This window comes from Protopterus annectens, chromosome 2.part0 (assembly GCF_019279795.1).
Source record: "Protopterus annectens isolate FY-2018-M chromosome 2.part0, PAN1.0, whole genome shotgun sequence".
NCBI classification, from domain to species: domain Eukaryota; kingdom Metazoa; phylum Chordata; order Ceratodontiformes; family Protopteridae; genus Protopterus; species Protopterus annectens.
In genome coordinates, this window is record NC_056728.1 from 1,166,238,729 (window position 1) to 1,166,261,071 (window position 22,343).

General features: G+C 42.3%; 1 protein-coding gene across 1 annotated transcript in view; it reads right to left on the reverse strand.

The window, feature by feature from the left end:
* The window catches only part of SMARCAD1 (SWI/SNF-related, matrix-associated actin-dependent regulator of chromatin, subfamily a, containing DEAD/H box 1), a 3,333,959-nt gene that overhangs the window by 1,277,235 nt on the left and 2,034,381 nt on the right, over positions 1-22,343 (reverse strand). Inside the window, exon 14 of the mRNA XM_044061375.1 lies at positions 16,258-16,393. Within this exon, the coding sequence (XP_043917310.1) occupies positions 16,258-16,393 (136 nt within the window). The remainder of the gene's footprint in view (positions 1-16,257; positions 16,394-22,343) is intronic.

Sequence of the window (22,343 nt, forward strand, 5' to 3'; positions counted from 1 at the left end):
AATAACAAAAAGACATGGCCATAGCATGAAAGGAAACAAAACATTGCTTGGATTTCTTAACATCTTTGTCTTATCCAAATAATAGCTGGGTTGTCTATTTATATCTGAAGTACGTAGACTCCTCTCGCCACTATTCTATGGTGTAGGGAAAGAGGAAAGATGATGAATGAATGGATTCCAGACATCGCTTCCAGACTTAAGACATCCACTTAGCAGCGTAAGATTTTCTAGTACTGGGTTTTCTGGCATGAAAACCCAGAAGCACATATTCAGAAAACTGGTACTGAAAAAGAATCAAATCTCTGTCACCTAGAGAGTCAAATGTAGGGTGAACAGACAGGGGTGAATTATAGCGTCCTTGTCCTGTGTGAGAAGATCCATCCATCCTGTGACGCAACTTGTGAGGAGTGCTTCTAGCTAAATGAAACAGATGGGGAAACCAATGCTGCCTTTGCCAAAAGGGAGTCACCAATAAGATTTTGGGCCCATCTCACATGACCTTCTGTAAGACCTTGGGCAAAAGGAGAAGAGAGGGCTAAGCATACAGGAACATCGCCTTCCAAGAAAAAGACATGGCATCCATCTTCCAAGCCAGAGGCCTTGGCACTCTGAACAGAAACTGGGAAGTTGCCTGTTTAGAGGGGATGCAAAAAGATCCAACTGGGGAGTACCGCACCGATGGATCACATCTAGAAGACCTCCTTGTGAAGCATACATTCACTGGTTCGGCGGCTCAGGTTGTCTGTCACTAGGTTGTGCTCTGTGGGAAGAAAAACCACATGAAGTAGCAGATGGTGGCTGATAGACTCCCAAACAAGAAGAGCTAGCATGCAAAGTACAACTTTGTGCTCCCTTCCTTGTTTATGTACCACACGACAGTGGTGTGTTCTGTAAAAACCATGACAGGAACAAGAACCAAGAGGGAATGCAGAGCTTGAAGAGTTGAGTTAAAAGCAGAGTTCTCATCTCTAATGATGATACGGTCTTACATGTGTTGGGGAGACTACACTCCCTGAACTCTGATGTTATTGAAAGCCCCCCAAACCAAATCTGAATCATCTATATACAGTTCCAGAGTGAAGGAAGGACTGTGAAAAGGCAGACCTGGATTCAGAGATATATGAAGAATTCACAACAGAAATTCCTGATTTGAGACAAGGCAACAGAGAACAGGAAATTCCAGAGGACAATGTTGTGGCCAAATTGTCTTCAGATACCACTAAAGCTTCCTCATTTGGGGTCTGGCAAAAGGAACCATAGGAATGGTGGAAGCCATGTAAACCAGGGTTAGCAGAAACTCTTGCAGACACCACTTTTAAAGGAAGAAGACTGGGGGGAAAAAAGCTGTCAAGATGGTGACTTTGGGACGAGGAAGAAAATCCATCAGAATTATGGTCTGAAACCTGCAGCCCAGAAAACCCTGATCCTGTAAAAGTGTTAGAACCCCACAGTGTGGAGCAGAAGCATGGTGAAAAGTACAGTTTTGTACCTACCATTAATGTAGATGTTCGAGTGCTAATACAGCTGCAGTCATAACAGATGGGTTCTCCTGCCGTCAGGTGGGTCCTCGGTCGGCCAAATTCCAAAGTCTAGGTCCGGCGTCAGTTGTCGTCGCTTCTTCCCTGACGTCAGTGCGACAGGGGTATAAAAGAACCAGCCGACGCCATTTTCTTCAGTTTTTCTTGCCCCAGATGTCAGGTGCCCCCAGAAGGAAGGCAATACATAAAATTATGTAGTAATGCAATGCAATATAATCAAAAAACAGTAGTTGCAAGCAAATACACCATAAAAGAATACCCCTAGAGGGGAAGGGGGGAGGGAAACCTGGACTGCAGCTGTATTAGCACTCGAACATCTACATTAATGGTAGGTACAAAACTGTACTATGTTCATCGTGCATACAGCTGCAGTCATAACAGATGGGTAGAATCCCAAAGCTAAGAAAGGGGTGGTAGGCACTAGGTGGAACTAGGAGGAGCCAAAATGCCCTGCAAGACAGCAGTGGCAAAGCCTGGTCTAGATTTGGAGTATAATGGTAGGTTGTAGTGTTTGGAGTAGGTATGCACAGAACTCCAAGTGGCTGCTTCCAAAATATCCATGGTAGGAACTCCTCTGAGGAAAGCTGCAGAGGTGGCTGTGGCCCTGGTGGAATGAGTTCTAATGCCTGTAGGTACAGTTTTGCCAGGAAAGGAATAGCAAAAGCGTATGCAGTGGGCTATCCATTTTGAGATTGTCCGTTTGGAAATTGGCTTTCCTTGAGCTCCTACCGCATAGGCCACAAAGAGCTGTTCTGATTTTCTGAAAGGTTTTGTTCTGTCCAAATAATAACGCAGTTGCCTGTGGATGTCCAAGGAATGTTGTAATCTCTCCCCTTTGTTTTGAGGATTGGGATAAAAAGTAGGTAAATGTATGGCCTGATTTAAAGCTACCCTGGATACCACTTTAGGCATAAAGGACGGGTTGGTTCGTAAGGAAACTCTGTCCTGATGGAAGATGATAAAAGGCTGGACAGCCATGAGAGCCTGTAGTTCTGAAACTCTACGAGCTGAAGTGATAACCAGAAGGAAAGCTGTTTTCCAGGACAAATATTGCAAATCTGGTGAGGCAGCTGGCTCAAAAGGAGGCAAAGTCAGTTTTTCCAGAATGAAATTAAGATCCCAAGCAGGTATTGGTTGTTTCCTTGGAGGTCTTAAATTCTTAGCCCCTCTGAGGAACTGTCTTAAAAGAGGGTGAGAGAATAAAGGAGGATCAGTGTTGTATTCTGCAGAAATGGCTGAGGCATGGATTTTGATGGAGAACGAAAGTCCACTGCTTAGCAGTTCAGCCAAATATTGTAGTATTTGAGGTAAATTCAGTTTTCCAGGGTTCTGGCCCTTTTTCTCATTCCAGACACAAAAACGTTTCCATTTTGCGGAGTAAGCTTTTCTAGTTGATGGCCTTCTGGCCTCCAAAATGACATCCTGCACCTCCTTGGAGAGTAGGGCCTGCTGTGATGCTAAGGAATCTTCCATGCGGCTAGATTGAGTGTTTTTAGCTGACTGTGAAGAGTTTTGAAGCTGTGTTGAGTCAGAAGAAGAGGCATTAGAGGCAGGGTCAATGGAAGGGAATGCGTCAGGCTCCTCAGGAGTGGGTACCAGTGTTGCCTTGGTCAGTCCGGAGCAATGAGGATCATCTTTGGTCTGTCTGCTCTGGTCTTCAATAGGACTTTGGGCAGCAGAGGAAGAGGCGGGAAGGCATAAACTGTCATTGATGTCCAACTGAAAGAGAGAGCGTCCACTCTCCAGGCCTTTGGATGGAAGATCCTCGAGCAGAATTTTGTCAATTGATGATTTTTGTGGGAGGCAAAGAGATCTATGTCTGGCCTTCCCCATTCTTGGATTATTTCTGTAAAAACTTTTGGATGCAACTTCCATTCGTGTGGATCTGTCATATTCCTGCTTAGGTTGTCTGCCAGCGTGTTTTCCTTGCCTGGCAAGTACTGTGCTTGTAGTTCCATTTGTAAGTCCATGGCCATGTTCCAAAGTGACATGGCCAGTCTGCATAGGGGATACGAATGTGTTCCTCCCTGCTCGTTTATGTACCACACAACTGTGGTGTTGTTCGTTCTTATCAATAGTTGACCTGGTTGTAGAAGGTCTTTGAAAGCTATGATAGCATTTATTACTGCTAGCATTTCTTTTTGATTGATGTGAAGGTGCTTTTCTTTTTGGGAAAATTTGCCCTAAATGCACCGGTCTGTCATGTGCGCCCCCCAGGCGTATTCCGGGGCGTCTGTTGTGATGACTTGATTTGCTTGAGGCTTGCTGAATGGAAGACCTGTGTTTGTTTGACATGCTTGAGCCCACCACAGAAATTCCTTTTGCAGACATGGAATTAGTGGTATTATTGTTTCCAAACTGTGGCTGTGTTGAGACCATATGTTTTTTAGGTACCATTGTAGTTTTCTCATATGCAGCTTTGCACATGGGATTAGTAAGATGTAAGATGCAAGATGCCATGAATCCCAGAGCCTGCAGGATTTTCCTTGCAGTCAGCCTGGTGCAATTTGTCAGTGTTCTGAAATATTGAATTAGTTGCCCCTGCTTCTCTGGCGTGAGGTAGGCCATCTGGGTGTTTGTGTCCAAATTGGCACCCAGGAAAGTTATATTCCGAGAGGGTATTAGCCTTGATTTCTCTTTGTTGACTGTGTATCCCAGAGAGTTTAATAACGTTATTACATAAGCCAGATGTTTCAGAAGAATGTGCTTGCTGTCCGCTTGGATCAGGCAGTTGTCCAAATAACGGTATATTTGTATCCCTTGAAATCTGCAGTAGGCAATTACTGATGCCAGGCATTTCGTGAATACTCTGGGCGCAGTAGATAAGCCAAAGGGCAATGTAGAGAATTGATAATGGGTTGAACCTACAAGAAATCTGAGGTATCTTCTGCAATTTTGTCTGATTGGGACATGCAGGTATGCCTCCTTGAGGTCCAATGTTACCAGCCAAGACTCCTTGCCCAGCATGGGAAGAAGTTGCTGTAGAGTGAGCATCTTGAATTTTGGTACGAGTAGGAATGTGTTTAGGATGGAAAGATCCAAAATAGGTCTCCAATCTTTTCTCTTCCTTGGCACCAAAAATAGCCTGGAAAAAAAAACCTTGACCTTGCTCGTGTGTAGGTACCTCTTGAATAGCTTTCATGTTTATAAGATCTGAAATTTGCTTCTGTGCCTCTGCCCTTTGATTGTGTTGCAGTTTTGGCATGCCTCTCATTTTTGGAAGGGTATGAACATGGAATTTGTAGCCTCTGTTTATAATGTCCAGGATCCATTTGTCCTTTGTGACAACATGCCAATTTTTTGAGAATAGTGCCAGCTTTCCTCCTAAGGGGGCTGCCATTTGAGACCTGGTTGGCCTGCAAAGGGGAAAGTCACTGGCTTTGCTTTCTGAAAGATTGTGAGTTGTCCTCACCACCTCTTTGTGTAGGAGCTTGCCATTGTCTGCCTCTGTACGATCCTTGTGATTGTCCTCTGCCCCTCGGGTGCCTGTATCTGCCTCTTTGGGGTCTGTCTGTGGCAGGAAAGGACCAGTTTTTGGAAGGCCAATTTCTACTAAAACGTGGGGGTTGAACCTGCAGAAATTCTTTCACAGTTTGCATTGATTTAGCTTTTTCCTCCATTTTCCGTAATACTTCCTCAGCATTTGCCCCAAATAGTATATCCTTTTGAAGAGGGGCGTCTAGTAATTTAGCTTTGACATGATCAGGCAAGGCTTGTTCCTTGAGCCAGGCATGCCTACGTATGACTGAGCCTGTAACAGCAGCTCTACATGAGGCCTCTAGAGCATCAAAACCACATTGTAAGGTATGTTTACCCACTTGTTCTGCACTATGCATCAAATCCTGCAACTCCTTCAAGTCTGGTTGTTCAGGTTGTGACATTTTACTTTTCAATTGAGATAACAGAAACTGTTGGTATTTTAGCATATGAAACTGACAGTTTAAGGCCCTCATGGTTAAGGTAGCCGAGGTATATACCTTTTTTCCCCATCTTTCTAAGGATCTGGAATCTCTCTCGGAAGGCAATGGATTTTTGGCAATGGAAGCCTTAACTCCCTTGGGCCCCTGTGAGATGGTTTCTAGGTCAGCAGCATGGCTTTTGTAAAGAAATTGGTGCGAGTCAGGAACCCTGTAGTACCTGTCAGGCTTAACTGGAGCTGGAGGGTAGAGAGTCCGGGTTAAGGCAGGCCTCCGAGTAAACATCATCTAGGATGTCCAAGACAGGAGGTATAGCCAGAGGCCTGTGCTGGGGTAACAAAAGAAATTCCCTGAGCCTTTTCTTGGAATCTGAATAATCCTGGCCTTCCCAGTGGAAGTGTTCCCTTAAGGTATGCAAAGTTTCCCCAAATGAGTAATCCTCAGGGGGGGATACAGAAGGAATAGACTCCTCTGCATCAGAGTCTTCAAAAGGGGAGTAAGACTGTTCCTGATCATCAGAGTGTTCCGAAATAATGGAGCCCTGATCAGAGGGGGGGGGGGATCTTCCTCCACTCTGGGCCTTTTGTCCGGAGGTGGCTGAGAACCTCTGATTAGAGTAATTAAATCCTCAGCCATTTTAAGCATCTGCTTCTTAGGCATGGGGCCTGGAGATGGGCCCTGTGTAGCTGGTCTCTTAGGGTGCATGGTTGCTTTAGACTTGGTGAAAGCCTTGATGGAGAAAGAAGAGGAAGGTCTGAAGACACCTTGAGTGGAGGTTGACATGTCCACATTCTGTGTTCCAACGCCAAGAGTGGCTTCGGTATCTGTAGTCGGGGTGTGGGCCGAGGAGCCTGCGACCTCGGGTACAGGAGACACCGCCAAAGATGTGTCGTTGGTAACCAGGGGCTGCGTAGGCACCTCACTGAGAACTGGACCTCGTGTAGTCGGCTTTGGCGTGGTGTCGGTAGAGGCCGCGGACCTCGAGTGTCGGTCCTTGTCTCTGCGTTTTTTAGACAAAACTGGAGTCGGAGTATCCGACGACATGGTATAGTTAAATGCTTTCCCAAAAAAAATGCTGGGCGAACTCCTCCCGACGCTTAATAGTGCGTATGTTGAATGTAGCACAAAAGTGACAGACCGAGACGTCGTGGTCTGGGCCTAAACAAGGTATACAGAGGGAATGGAAATCCTCATGCGTTATTTGCTTCCCCACAAGAAATACAATTATTAACTTTGTCTGACATCGGTCTGAGGCAAGAAAAGTTTCCCCAACGGGGTACTTAGCTTTTAAGAAGACTTCGGTTTCCAAATTTTTCGTAATCTCAGGAGCTGGCCGACCGGCACTTGTGAACTGCTTCTGCTTCGGGCACCGCGCGGCAAGAAAGACTGGAGAAAATGGCGTTGGCTGGTTCTTTTATACCCCTGTCGCACTGACGTCAGGGAAGAAGCGACGACAACCGACGCCGGACCTAGACTTTGGAATTCGGCCGACCGAGGACCCGCCTGACGGCAGGAGAACCCATCTGTTATGACTGCAGCTGTATGCACGATGAACATCAGAGATGCTGTAGAAAAATCTGCTGAGAAGGGGCTTGAATCAGAAGGACATCCAGATAGGGGAAAATATGGATACCATGTATTCTACAGTAGGCTACGACCGGAAACAGACTGCTGTAGAAAGAAACAAAAACAAAGCAGAGAACTGATGTGAGGAAGAAACAGAACTGTAAAAACTTACTGAAGAGAGGGTGAAAAGGAATGTGTAAATAAGCACTCTTCAGGTCCAGACAGACCAGGTAGACCTGAGGCAGCAAAAAAAAAAACAGGGACTGGAAAGGTCAATGTTTTGATAGACAGAACTCTCAGAAAAGTGTTGAGAAAAGAAAGACCCAGAATGCACCTTTAAGAGCGCTCCTTCCTGGAAACTAAGAACATCCTGGAATAAATTCCTGTGCCTCAATGGGAGGGAAGAGCATTCTGAATAGTTCCCTGAGCTAAAAGGTCATAAAAAATAAGAGAAAAGTGAGGAAGATGGCAATGTTGAGATTGAGGAATCCCTGAAAAGGACGGAAGGAATTTCCATACCATGGAGTGATTTTTTTGAATTATGGTAAAAACTCAAGAAACCACGGTGATCTGTTGCCAGATAGGATAAGGCAGAGTCAAATGAAAGAAAAACAGGCATCTGGCTGAGGAGTATATTAGTTTAAGATGTGCACACTTATGCAACCAGCTTATTGTATGTTTTTTATTTTTTATACTTTTTCCACCTAACAGATTTATTTTTCAATTGAATTGTACAGGTTATGGGTCACATTAAAGGTGGGAAAAGTTTTGAGATTATTTATTGTGGTCTCATTTTTTTATATATCACAAAAACCTGGCATTTTAACAGGGGTGTGTACACTTTTTGTATCCACTGTATGTGGAGATTAGTTTTTCCAAGGGGTCCAGAAAGTTATTGCACTTCCAGATGAGAGCAAATAATTTCCATTTCTAAGCATTCTAGTTTGGTCTCACAGCAAGCCCTAGAACTTTCACTAAATGGATGTTCACTGTAGCAGCTTAACATATTCTATCCTTACTTGAAAGATTGGTTTCTGGTAGACCCCATTTGAGAGTCATTAATAGAAATGAGGGAGTCTATGCTCCTGTTCCAATTCTTGGTGATCACAGTGAACACTGGTCAAGTCCCAGAGTGAGCCATCAAGTATTAGTAGTCATGGGCTGTTACCTGGACAATGGGTTGCAAAGCGATTCTGCCCCAAAACAGGATTTCCATTTTCCAGTCCCAAGTACATTCCCAGATACGGTCAAATACAAAAAGCAGCAGTACATCTCAGGATGTTAGGCCTTATGTCTGCACAATCTTCATACTCCAGTTTGCCAAACTTTGTATGAGGGCCCCTCCACTGGAACCATTGTAGAAATCCCTACGTCTTCCTGGTCAGGTGGGGAAACTAAATGCTGGGCATGCCCTCAAGGTCTTGGTCAGCGTTTGAGATTACTGCTGTCAGAGTTTTCAGTCATGAAGCCTCCCAAGAGAATGAGCTTGAGACTTATCTAAATATTGAAGTGCATGGACCAGACTGTGTAAGATATGCAAGCAATAATGCTCAATGGTGTGTGTTACCATTTAAATAACAATCCTCTAGGGGGTGTTATGAGATCTGATGCTGCAGGCAAAGGGCCTCTACACCCCTGGAATGGTACTATTTACATTGTCACACACACCCTGGAGATTATTACTGTGCTTAGAGAATGGGCTGTCTGTAAAATTGTGTTTTACTTATTTTTTTTATTACTACATTTTTTTGTATATTTCTGATGTAAAATAGCTCCTCTACCTAATGTTTCAAACTTACTGTAGTACATGCAAATGGTGCTGGAGAAAGTATTTTACATCCAAAATGTAACATTTTCAAACAATATTATTTACTTCATTTTTGGTCCCTTATTCCTAAAATGTGTGGTTTGTTACCAATCACTGGGGGTTGAAGTCACTAAATAAGCTTCAAACTGTTTCCTTCAGAAAATGCATGCTAACACAAATTCTGCTATTCAAGCAACTTTCTAATTTTATAAGAGCAATATTTAAAATCTGTTTCCATTTTTGAGCCTTTGTCCCCCCTTTATTTTAGGTATTACTCAGATTTTTTTAGTTAAGACGTCGAGAGTTATGCATACCTCTTTGCTGCTGCAACTCCTCAATCTCGTTCACACTTTATACACACACACAAACACACTTCTACTTTCATGCATGCAAGCATGTATACACTCACACATGCAAGCATGCATAGTCACACATGCAGACATATACATACACACACACACTTTTCTTTGTTTCTTTTAATTTTACATTCGCTAAACAGCAAGTGCTGTTTAAAGTGTGTAAAATAATGCCTTGATCAATCTCGTTCTCATTTTCATGCAAGCATATACTCACATACACTGACATACTTTTTTTTAAATTTTCTTTTTTTTCTTTTTTTTTTAATTTTACACTTGCTAGATAGCAAAAGCACTGCTTAGCAAGAATAAAAATAATGGCAGCCATTAGCTGTCTTTCACTCCAAGCTCCACGGCAGCTTAATATGCTGGTGTGCAGCAGAAATCTAGTTTTTCAGTGGGCATTACCTGTAAATTAACACCCTGCTGGAAAATGTTCGTTCTCCAATCAGGGTGCCGACGTACAGATCACCCACTCTCTAAAAAGTTATGTACTTACCATAACAGTAATTCTTGTGATCCAGATCTGTTCTATTTAACAAACTTGCCCTTTTTTCCTCTGTCTCTTTGGTCATGACACATAGAGAGATTTATTTATATTTATTTATATTGTCAGAACTCATGTTTCTTACCACTTTGTGCATGCATACACAGACTTTCTGTTTCAAGGAAGTTGACAGACCTGGACATTGGTGGAAGTTCAAAGCATTACGGCAGTGAATGAGGACTTGGAGCCTTGGAAAGCCAAGATGAGTAGTGTTGGTGCCAAGTAGCCGAAGATGACGAAATGCAGAGATATGGATCATGAAGAGTTATGGTAAGCACATAACATTAAGATTTCTTATTGTTCACATAAGGGCACATTTTTATGTAGACATTTCACTTTTAATGCGCCAACGTGATGAAGCATATTAAGTTGCAATTGGATCTAAGCCAAGAGCTGAGAAATACAACCAATATTTTATCTTTTGCTTTTCCCATTACCTTCTCCAGCCTGACTTTGGCTTTTTTTTCCTGGACATTCTAGTCCCTAGGGATAGACATACGCCTATGATGGTCTTCTGCCAGCCAACTCTTTTTTGCCACTTGCATATTTTGGATTTTGATTTTTATCTTTTGTGAAAAGGAGAACTAGGCTCCAGGAAATCTTCAAATCAAAGTTTGAGACACTGAAAATCTTGCCAACCCTTAGGCATCAAAAAGGAAAGCTCCAAATAGTTCTATAAGGGTTTCCTTCCATTTTAGTCTAAATGCTGAAATGTTTTGCATCAAAATTACACCAGAATAGAATGAAAAAGTACAGTTTTGTACCTACCATAAATGCAGATGCTTGAGAGTCTTCACTGCTGCAGTCATTACACTTGGGTTATCCTGGCATCAGGCGGTCCCGCAGTCGGCCAGAGTTCCAAAGTCTTGGTCTGACGTCGGTTGCTGTTGCCTTCTCCCTGAAGTCAGTGCGTCAGGGGTATAGAAGAAGCAGCTGACGCCATTTTCTTCAGTTTTTCTTGCCCCAGATGTCAGGTGCCCCCGAAAAGATAGGCAATACATATTGCTTGCAAAACATACAATAAGGTAAAAACAAAACCTGCAGTAACCAGCAAATACACCACATAAGTAGTAAAATGTAGAAAGTTATAGATAAGACCCAGCTAAGAAAGAGGAGATGGCGGGTGGGTAACCAGGACTGCAGCAGTGAAGACACTCGAACATCTACATTTATGGTAGGTACAAAACTGTACTATGTTCACCGTGTTTCACTGCTGCAGTCATTACACTTGGGTTGAATCCCAAAACTGAGTCAGGGTGGCTAGTTCTATAGAGGATTTGGTGTGGCTATGAGGCCCTGCAGCACTGCAGTGGCAAAGCCAGCTCTGGATCTAGAGTAAAGAGGCAAGTGGTAATGCTTGGTAAAGGTGTGCACTGAACTCCAAGTTGCAACTTCCAAAATGTCTTTGGTAGGTATTCCTCTAAGGTAGGCAGTAGAAGTAGCAGTTGCCCTGGTGGAATGTGGTCTAATGTTAGATGGTACAGGTTTCCCATGCTGTGTGTAGCAGAACCGAATACAGTGTCCTATCCACTTTGAAATGGTCTGCTTTGAAATAGCCTTTCCCTGTGATCCTGCAGCATATGATACAAACAATTGTTCAGTTTTTCTGAAAGCTTTTGTTTTGTCCAAGTAGAAGATAACTGCCTGTGTATGTCCAAGGAATGTAGAAGTTTCTCCCCTTTATTCTGAGGATTTGGATAAAAAGTTGGCAAGTGAATAGTTTGGTTAGGAGCCACACTGGGGATACCACCTTAGGCATAAAGGAAGGGTTTGTTCTTAACGAAACCCTGTCTTTGTGGAAAATGATGAAAGGCTCCACTGCCATTAATGCCTGTAGTTCTGAGACTCTTCATGCTGAGGCTATTGCCAGAAGCAGAGCAGTTTTCCATGATATATATTTTAATTCTGAATTGGCTGGCTCAAAAGGAGGTAAGGTGAGCTTTTCCAAGACAAAATTGAGGTCCCAAGTAGGTGTTTGTGCTCTCTGGGGCGGTCTTCATGTTTCTAGCCCCTCTGAGGTACTGCTTTATCAATGGATGAGAGGAAATAGGAGGATCTGTGCTGTAATGAGCCGAGATGGCAGAAGCATGGATCTTAATGGATGAGAAGGATAGTCCTTTGTCCAGCATCTCAGTTAAGTATTGAAGTATCTGAGGAATGTTAGGGACAAGAGGTCAAGGCTTTGAGCCTGGTTCCAGGCACAGAATCTCTTCCACTTTTCTGAATAGGATTTCCTGGTGCTAGGCCTCCTGGCCTCCAAAATGACATCCATAACAGCTTTAGAGAGAGGTGTTGACTGTGTGGCTAATGAATCTGCCATGCAGGTTTTGAGCTGACTGTGCAGGATCTCATTGTTTTGTTGAGTCAGAGGATGTGGATTTTGAGGCAAAATCCAAGGTGGGTCTTGAGCTAAGTTCTTTAAGATTGGGTGTAGCCAGTCTGGAGCAATCAGAATCATCTGTGGTTTTTCTTGTCTGGCTTTTAGGAGTACCTTTGAAAGGAGAGGCAGAGGTGGGAAGGCATAAACGTTTAGGCATTTCCAGCTGGACGAAAGAGCATCCACTTTCCATGCTTGTGTGTGATGAGCCCTTGTACAGAATTTTTGTAGTTGGCAATTCAGTGGGGAGGCAAAAAGATCTATGTCCGGACACCCCCATTTTTGCATTATCATGCTGAAGACTTGTGGATTTAATTTCCACTCATGAGGATCCATGATGTTTCTGCTCAAGTCTGCCAGAATATTTTTCTTTCCTGGCAGGAATTGTGCTTGCAGATGAACTTGATAAGTTAGAGCTGTGTTCCACAAGGTCATGGCTTGTATGCATAGGGGGGGGGGGTAAGAATGAGTGTCCCCTTGCTTGTTTATGTACCACATTACTGTGGTGTTGTCTCTCTTTAATAATAATTGTCCTGGATGCAGAAGGTCCTTGAAAGCTATTAGGGCATTTTGTACAGCCAACATCTCTTTTTGATTGATGTGAAGATGCACTGGGTCTGTGGTCCATTTGCCCTGAATACATTTTCCTGCCATGTGTGCTCCCCAGGCGTAATCCAAAGCATCTGTTGTTATAGTCTGCCTGGCTGTGGGAAGAGTGAAAGGCTGACCCTTGTTGAGGGGACATGCCTGTGCCCACCACCGAAACTCCTGTTGTAGGCAGGGAATTAGTGGTATTACTGTTTCCAAGCTGTGAGTGTTGAGTCCAAACACTTTTTAGGTACTACTGTAATTTCCTCATATGCAGTCTGGCATATGGAATTAGTAGTATGCAGGATGCCATGAATCCCAAGGCCTGCAGAATTTTTCTTGCAGGGAGTTGGGACTTTGTTGCCATCAATTGAAAATACTGAGTCAGTTGTCTTTGTTTGTCTGGTGTGAGATAAGCCATCTGGGCTGTTGTATTTAAGCTGGCACCCAGGAATATTATCTCTTGTGAGGCCACTAGTTTTGATTTCTTTTTGGTTACTGTGTACCCCCTAGGCAACTTAACTTTTTTACAAACGCCAGATGCTTTAGAAGAATGTCCTTGCTCTCCGCTTGAATCAGGCAGTCGTCCAGATATGGATATATTTGAATTCCTTTTTGTCTGCAAAATGCAATTACTGGTGCCAGGCACTTTGTGAAGACCCTGGGCGCAGTAGACAAGTCAAAGGGCAGTGCAGAGAATTGGTAGTGCATTGAACCAGCTATGAATCTGAGGTATCTTCTGCAATTTTGTCTGATAGGGACATGCAGGTATGCCTCTTTGAGATCCAAAGTAACGAGCCAAGCTTTCTTGCCCAACATGGGAAGGAGCTGCTGTAGTGTCAACATTATGAATTTTGGAACATTCAGGTAAGTATTTAGAGTAGAAAGGTCTAGTATAGGTCTCCAGGCTTTGTCCTTTCTGGGGACTAGGAAGAGTCTTGAGTAAAATCCTTGTTCCTGCTGTGGCACTTTTTGAATAGCTCTCATGTTCATGAGGGCTGCAATTTGTTTTTGTGCCTCTGCCCAATGATTTTGTGGCAGGTCTAGCATTCCTTTTAGCCTTGGAAAAGTGTGAAAGTGGAACCTGTAACCTTGAGACACAATATTCAGCACCCATTTGTCTTGGGTGATTGCTTGCCAGTTTGGTGAAAAAAGTGCTAGTTTCCCCCCTAAGGGAGCTGCCAAAAGGGAAGAGTTTGGCACTGGAAGGGGGAAGTCATTGGGACCGTTTCCTGTAAGGTTGTGACTTGTCCTCACCTCCTTTTGGGGTTGAAGCACCCCACTGTCGTGGTCTGTAAGAGCCTTGGGGCTGAGATATGCCTCTTGGGCGTCTGTATCTGCCTCTTTGTGGCCTGACACTGGAGAGGACCAATTTTTTGTAGGCCAATTCCTGCTAAATCGAGGGGGCTGTACCTGTAAGAAATCCTTCACTGTTTGCATAGATTTTGCTTTATCCTCTATTTTCTTTAATACCTCTTCTGCCTTAACACCAAATAAAATATCTTGCTGTAAAGGAGCATCCAATAATTTTGCCTTAACATGATCTGGTAAACTTTGTTCTTTTAACCAAGCATGCCTTCGAATCACAGATCCTGTAACTGCTGCTCTACAAGAAGCTTCTAATGAATCAAAACCACATTGCAAAGTATGCTTTCCCATTTGCTCAGCTGCATGCAGTAAATCCTGCATTTCCTTATAATCAGGTTGTTCTGCACTTGTTCTCATTTTCTGTTTTAACTGAGACAGTAAATATTGTTGATATTTAAGCATGTGAAACTGGCAATTTAAAGCCCTCACTGCTAAAGTTGCAGAGGCGTAAACTTTCTTCCCCATCTGTCTAATGCTCTAGAATCCCTGTCCGAGGGAACTGGATTTTTAGCCGTGGAAGCCTTTACCCCTTTGGGACCCTGGGAAATAGTTTCTGGGTCAGCAACAGGGTTTTTATAAAGAAATTTGTGAGAGTCAGGGACTCTGTAGTATCTGTCTGGCTTGACTGGAGCAGGGGGGTAAAGAATCAGGATTTAAACTGGATTCAGAGAACATATCAGCCACAATATCCAACACTGGCAGAATAGCAAGGGGCCTGTGCTAAGGCAAAGAAAATCTCTGAGCCTTTTCTTGGATTCTGAGTAATCCTGGCCCTCCCAATGGAAATGCTCCCTCATGGTATGTAAAGTTTCCCCAAAAGAGTAATCCTCAGGAGGAGAGGCTGAAGGAATTGATTCTTCAGCATCAGAGTCTTCATAGGGGAGTAAAGAGTATCCCTGGTCTGAAGAGGAATCAGAATATATGGAAATCTGGTCAGAGGAGTCTTAGTCTGTATCCTGCTTAGGCCTTTTATCAGGATGGGGATGGGAACCCCTGATCAGAGTAATTAAGTCTTCGGCCAATTTGAGCATCTGCTTTTTAGGCATGGAGGCCTGTCCAGGTGAATGCTGTACTTGCTTCTTTGTCTTTAATGTAGTTTTAGACTTGGCTGTAGTTGCAATGTTAAGTTGTGAAGGTCTGAAAACACCCTCAGAAGTCGATGCCTGCTCAGCGGCTCCGGACCCATCTGAAGGGTTAGTCTCCGTAGGCCCAACACCTTGAGTATCCAGAGGCCTAGGCACCTCCACGTGAGTCGGTTGCAGACTGTGGCTATGAGGTAGCGGGTGTCAGGGGCTGCGAAAGCGCCTCACTGAGAACCAGCGACTGGCCTAGAAGAGGTTTTGTTGTCAGTTTTGGGCCTCAGATGCCTATCCTTATCCTTATCTTTGCGTTTTTCGTGAATTCCGGTCGTCGGTTGTTCTGACGGCATGGTATAATTAAACCTTCGGCCAAAGTAGTGGCAAGCAAAATCAAACCAACGTTTAATAGTGCATTTGTTAAATCTAGCACAAAACCGACAACTAGTGACGTCGTGATCTGGGCCTAGGCATGGAATACAGTAAGAATGAAAATCCTTATGAGGTATTTGCTTCCCACAAGAAATACAGTTATTAACTTTTGCTGACATCGGTCTGAGGCAAGAAAAAGTTTCCCCAACTGAGTACTTAGCTTTATTGAAGACTTCGGTTCTGAAAATCGTATTTGATATCTCAGGAGTCGGCCGACCGGCACTGGTGAACTGCTTTTGCTTCAGGCACTGCGCGGCAAGAAAGACTGAAGAAAATGGTGTCGGCTGCTTCTTATATACCCCTGACGCACTGACGTCAGGGAGTAGGCGTCAGCAACCGACCCCGGACCAAGACTTTGGAACTCTGGCCGACTGCAGGAACGCCTGATGGCAGGATAACCCAAGTGCAATGACTGCAGCAGTGAAACACGATGAACATCATAGGAGTTTTCACAAAAGATAAAAATCAAAATCCAACATATGTAAGTGGCAAAAAAGAGCTGGCTGGCACAAAATCATCATGGGCGTATGTCTATCCCTAGGCACAAGAACGCCCAGGAAAAAAAGTCAAAGTAAGGCCGGAGAAGATATTGGGAAAAGCAAAAGATACAATACTGGTTGAATTTATCAGAAACAAATGGCAGAAAATATAAACTCAATAACATGCACCAGTACACATATCTTACATTAAAAGTCATAAGATGCTGATAACGTATGGCACTCATATTCTTCAGCATATGCCCTTCATCGAAAATAGCATAATGAAGTTTCAGGCGACGAAACAAACTACGATCATCTGCATTACTAATAGCACAGCTGTACCTGTCAAAAGCAAAAAGCTTTGCATTAAATTTTGTTTCAGATTGTTCAGTGACAATGAAATATGCTCAGGACTTTTAACTGTTTTACATCCTAGAATGCATGCAGTCAGCAAATGAATAAATAAGTGGAAAACACATTGAGTTCTAGAACAAAAATGATACATTTAATATGCCACTAGAAAAATGCATAATTATTTTATTGAGGGACAGAATGGGGAAGCAGCAGTCAGCATTGCTGCTACACAGTACATGGTTACTGAATGAGCTATTGGTTATTGAATTCTGTGTGAAGCATGCATGCCATCCTTCTGTCAGGTGCTCTGGTTTTCCAATACAGAAAACATATATTGTAAGTGAAAGAATATATAAATACAAATAAATCCAAACTCCTGTCAATGCTAAAAAAAAAATACTGAAAAAAACAAAACAAAAAAGCTGTCCTTGTATGTTGAGAAGTTTATTAATCAGTTTAGCACTTTTGCTCTATACTACATTATGGAACTTCATCAAAATAATGAATGACAACTTCTTTCCTTTAAATACTATTTAAGAATACAGGTGACAACCCATCCAATAAAACACTCCTAAAATGCTATGGAGAAATCTAATACATTATTTTTTCAAAAGGACATTTAAAACTAACACTTCGAATTGTCAAATGTAAATAATTATAAATACAAATTACAGCACAGTTAAGTATTTGCTCCAAAGAACAATTCCTAAGTAATTGTTTAGATGCCCAACACCATAGTATACTGTTAGTACAATAATCTCACAACCTACGCTCTGCAATAGTTAAAACACTTAACATATACTTTGCCATTGAGCTCAGGTGGGTTTATTGCATCCAGTAAAAGCTGTCAATGTAGCTCCCTGGATTCAAGGTGGGCTTCTTAATCACCACCTCTATGCCCTATTGTATCTAAAAAGAAAAAACTTGTTGAAGCTACTACAACTTGTAGGATGTCTACTTAGGGCAGTATTGTCATCATTCATCTTTACTGTGCAAGTATGCTCATAAATTTTTGACCTAATAGCACATTCAATTTTAACCACATAGAAGATGGAACAAGACAAACATGGGACTAAATATAGGACTCCGAGCGTTGGAACTGTATCTACCCTTTACTGAAATCATCCGTGGGTATGTAGCAACGGTGATGCTGTAGGATTCAAAAATATACCTACATTTATTGCAAGCCCCCATTTTACCATAGCCCCCTTTGTGACATCAGTGTTGATGTTGCTCAGTCAATTTCAAAAATAGACTTTAAATTACTACCTCTTTTATATACAAATTGTGGTGTAACACCTAACTAATCAATTAAATGAAAAAAAATCAAAAAGATTCCACCAAACAGCATTAAAACTATTCTTAATATCCCTACTCTTAAATATGTACGCTAAAATCATAGCTCTACAAGAGTCATTTTTTGCAATGAATACTTTCAGTACATTTAACGGTTTTGTTGAAATGGAGTGAAATCTGATCTTTCTGATAAAATTTCCACTACCTACGTTATCCACTAGTTGTTTAGGGTAGCTTCTCTCCAAAAACATACCCTTTACTTTTGACAACTCCTCCACAAATTTTGAATCTTCCGACACAAGTTACGAAAGCCTCACAATTTGGCCTTTCACTAAATTTCTCTTTTGACAGAAACAGTGACTGTTTTGAAAGTGTAAAAAGCTGCTAGAGTATCCCTTTCTATAAATATTTGACTCGTACAGTTTAAACATTTTTGTTAATCATACAATTAAAAAAACTTAGAGTGCTAGCTAAATTTACCTGAAAACTTTTTAGTCATACTATGGTAAGCATATTTAAATTCTGACAGTAACTCTTCACCACCACCACACCATCCAAACAAAAATATAATCCATGTAATGTAGGTAGCAATTTATATATTGTCAAAGACGTGACTGAAATACAACTCAGATTCCTAAAACCATAAAACTACATAGGCAAATATGAGGGTAGAGGCAGGTTTCACTGCTACCCTCCCTTGTTTGCTTAAAATATTGGCCATTTAAACAAACAAAAAAAAAAGTTGTTAAACACCATATCTGACTATTCCTTACTAAATTAATGTCCTTCTGCAAAAATTCCTTGTTCAATGTTGGTCAACTGGGCTGTTCTTGTTAGTATTAAAAGAAATTACAACATTCATTGATCTAATGAAATTCAGTAATGTAGGGTGGAATGAAAGTGGTAAACTGATTTAATAAACTGCTCTATATATATATATATATATAAAATAAATAAATGCATTTTATTTATTTTGCCTTTGTTGACTGGGGAAATCCAACTGGGCAGAGCCCATTTTCAATTGAGGCCCGGGGAGAAAATACAAATGTACTGTGGTAGAGCTTTACAAGTGAATTTCAGGCAGTTCTCAGAAAAAAAAATTATGTTCATACCATAACGTTCCATTTGTGTTGTCAATCTTCATTCTTTCTTGACTGATGGGTTCGGTCCTGAATCCTCAGAACAGACTTGGCCATTATACTAGCCCATGCCAGCCAGAAACTCTCGAGCTAAGGCTCTACCCATACTGTCTTTCTTCCCTTTACCTCAGATCGAGTTTGCTTATCATAAAGAAAAAAGGAAGCTCTGTCTGAGCAACAACCCTAAAACAATCCCAGGACTAGTGCGGAACTTCCAGGAGTCTACAGGAGGGGGCAGGAAGGCGGGATGTCAAGAATGAATGAAGATCTACACAGATGGAAAGGTATGGTAAGAACACAACTTCTTTATCTGATGTTGTCAATCTTCATTCATTTCTGACTGATGGGACAGAGTCCACAGCTACTTTAGATATTGGGCAGCCCTAAGGAAGAATATTCCTGAGCACCATAGAGCCAAAACACACTTCCCCTGCAGACCATATCTAATCTGTAATGAGTGATAAAGGTATGTGGGGTAGCCCAAGTTGCGATGCTTGCGTCTTCCATACAAACTCTGGAATGGAAGACCACTGAACTTGAAACTGCTCTTGTTGAATGAGCTCTAATTTTTGTTAGAAGATTGAGTTTATTCTGATTATATATAAACGTAATGCAGTCTCTTGACCACTTTGACAAGGTGACCTTTGAAACAGGTTTGCCCAATCTGGTACCTGAAAAGGATAGAAATAGTTGGTCTGATTTTCTAGAAGATTTTGTTCTGTCTAAGTAAAAATGTAACTGTCTGTGGACGTCCAACATATGCAAGCTGTACTCTCCGCTGTTTGAAAAATTTGGAAAGAACTCTGGCAAGTCTATGGTCTGGTTGATATTAGAGTCTGACACCACTTTAGGAAGGAGGGATTAGTTCCGAGTGGCAACTCCTTCTTTGTGGAAGATGATATATGCTTCACACACAGAGCCTGTAACTATGAAATTCTCCTAGCAGATGTAACAGCTACTAGGAAGAGGGTCTTCCAAGATAAAAACTTGAGGTCACAAGTGGCTGCTGGTTAAAAGGGCTGACAAATTAAGCATTGCAAGACTAGACTAACATTAAATCCCAAGGCACTACAGGATCTTTGAAAGGTAGCTTTAAATACTGAGCACCCTTAAGAAAAATGTTTGCAAAGATGGTGAGACATCAAAGAATGATCATCAAATATCTTATGGAAATTCAAAATGGCAGTTAAATGAACTCTAATGGTAGAAGTTGAGGCTTCTAAATGAAATAAGGTGGCTAAATATTCTAGCACCTTATCAACCTGAGCTGAGAAAGTATCAAAGCCGTTTGTATCCAACGAAATAGAAAATATTTTCCATTTGCTACGGTAAATTTTTCTGGAGGACGTTTATGAGAAACCAGAAGTACCTTTTGCACTGGTGTGGACAAAGTGTTTTGTTTGGTAATTACTGGAAGTGGAGAAACCAAGCAGTCAGCTTCAGATGTTGAAGGTTGGGATGAACCAAGCCCTGAGGGAAAGATAACCGGTCCGGAGTTGGATATAGAGTCCACAGGGGGTGAAGCAAGTGAGGCCAGAGAAAATGAAAACAGAATTGACTGGGCCAATAAGGTACAATGATAACCACTTTGCTTCTCAACCACTGGGCTTTTCCACAGACATTGGGGAATTAGAGGGATTGGTGGGAGGGCATACAGAAGTCCTGGGGGCCAACTGTGGAGACGTGCATCTCTTGGGGACTCCCCATGAGAGGGCACCAGGGCAAAGTAGCTGTTTAATTTGAGGTTTATGGGAGAGGCAAACAGGTCGCAGCAAGGCTGACCCTACTGAGGAAAAATTCTCATCGCTACATAGGGATTTAGAGAACACTAGTGAGGGAGAAAGATACACCTGCTTAGTTTGTCCACAATAACGTTGGAAATCCCCAGAATATGCATTGCTATTAGAAAGCGGTTGGAGGCGATTGCCCATTGCCAAACTCTTAGGGCTTCCCGACATAGTGTATAGGATCTGGTTCCCCTCGTTTGTTGATGTACCAGACTAATGAGATGCTGTCTGACTGGATAGCAATTGTCCCTGAAGAAAGGGCAAACTGGAATGCTTGCAAAGCTAAAAGTACTGCCCACAGTTCTAGGACACTGATGTGCAGACTGGCCTCCTGAAGGGACCAAGCACCTTGGATGGTCTTGTCTTGAAAATACCCCCCCCCCTCCCCAATCAGGGAAGCATCTGTGGTCACTACGGCCTTGGGCTGAGAGGGGGAGAAGGGACGACTCTATAAATTCTCTTCTGGCTTCATCCACCAAGATAAATCCTTCTTGCAGAGGTTTGTTATCAGGATTGGATGAGACATGGGGTGAGTTAAAAGTAACCATTGTGACGCCAGGAGTCATTGAAGCAGCCTCATGTTGTACCCTGCCAAAGGGAATAAATTGATTGCAGTTGCCATGGATCCGAGAAGTTCTAGAACCAGACGAGCAGGAACTTTGTCTTGAGAGAAACGCTTGAAGTTGCGACCTCAACTTTAACAACCTGTGATGTGGAAGGGAGGCCACACAGGATTTTGTATATAGTTTTGCTCTGATGAATTCCAGGTCCTGTGTGGGAGATGGTTGTGATTTTTCTTTGTTCACTGAAACGCCTAGGAACTTGGCAAGGCATAGAACAGAGTCTATGGCACAAAGCAGTAGATGCCTGGTGAGGGCGGTAAGGAACCAGTCGTCTAGATATGGAAACACACAGCCTTAAATGAACTGCTATAACTGCCATGCATTTGATGAACACTCTGGGGGCTGTGGTGAGACCAAAGGGCAATGTTCAAAATTCCTTGTTCAATGTTGGTCAACTGGGCTGTTCTTGTTAGTATTAAAAGAAATTACAACATTCATTGATCTAATGAAATTCAGTAATGTAGGGTGGAATGAAAGTGGTAAACTGATTTAATAAACTGCTCTATATATATATATATATAAAATAAATAAATGCATTTTATTTATTTTGCCTTTGTTGACTGGGGAAATCCAACTGGGCAGAGCCCATTTTCAATTGAGGCCCGGGGAGAAAATACAAATGTACTGTGGTAGAGCTTTACAAGTGAATTTCAGGCAGTTCTCAGAAAAAAAAATTATGTTCATACCATAACGTTCCATTTGTGTTGTCAATCTTCATTCTTTCTTGACTGATGGGTTCGGTCCTGAATCCTCAGAACAGACTTGGCCATTATACTAGCCCATGCCAGCCAGAAACTCTCGAGCTAAGGCTCTACCCATACTGTCTTTCTTCCCTTTACCTCAGATCGAGTTTGCTTATCATAAAGAAAAAAGGAAGCTCTGTCTGAGCAACAACCCTAAAACAATCCCAGGACTAGTTCCGAACTTCCAGGAGTCTACAGGAGGGGGCAGGAAGGCGGGATGTCAAGAATGAATGAAGATCTACACAGATGGAAAGGTATGGTAAGAACACAACTTCTTTATCTGATGTTGTCAATCTTCATTCATTTCTGACTGATGGGACAGAGTCCACAGCTACTTTAGATATTGGGCA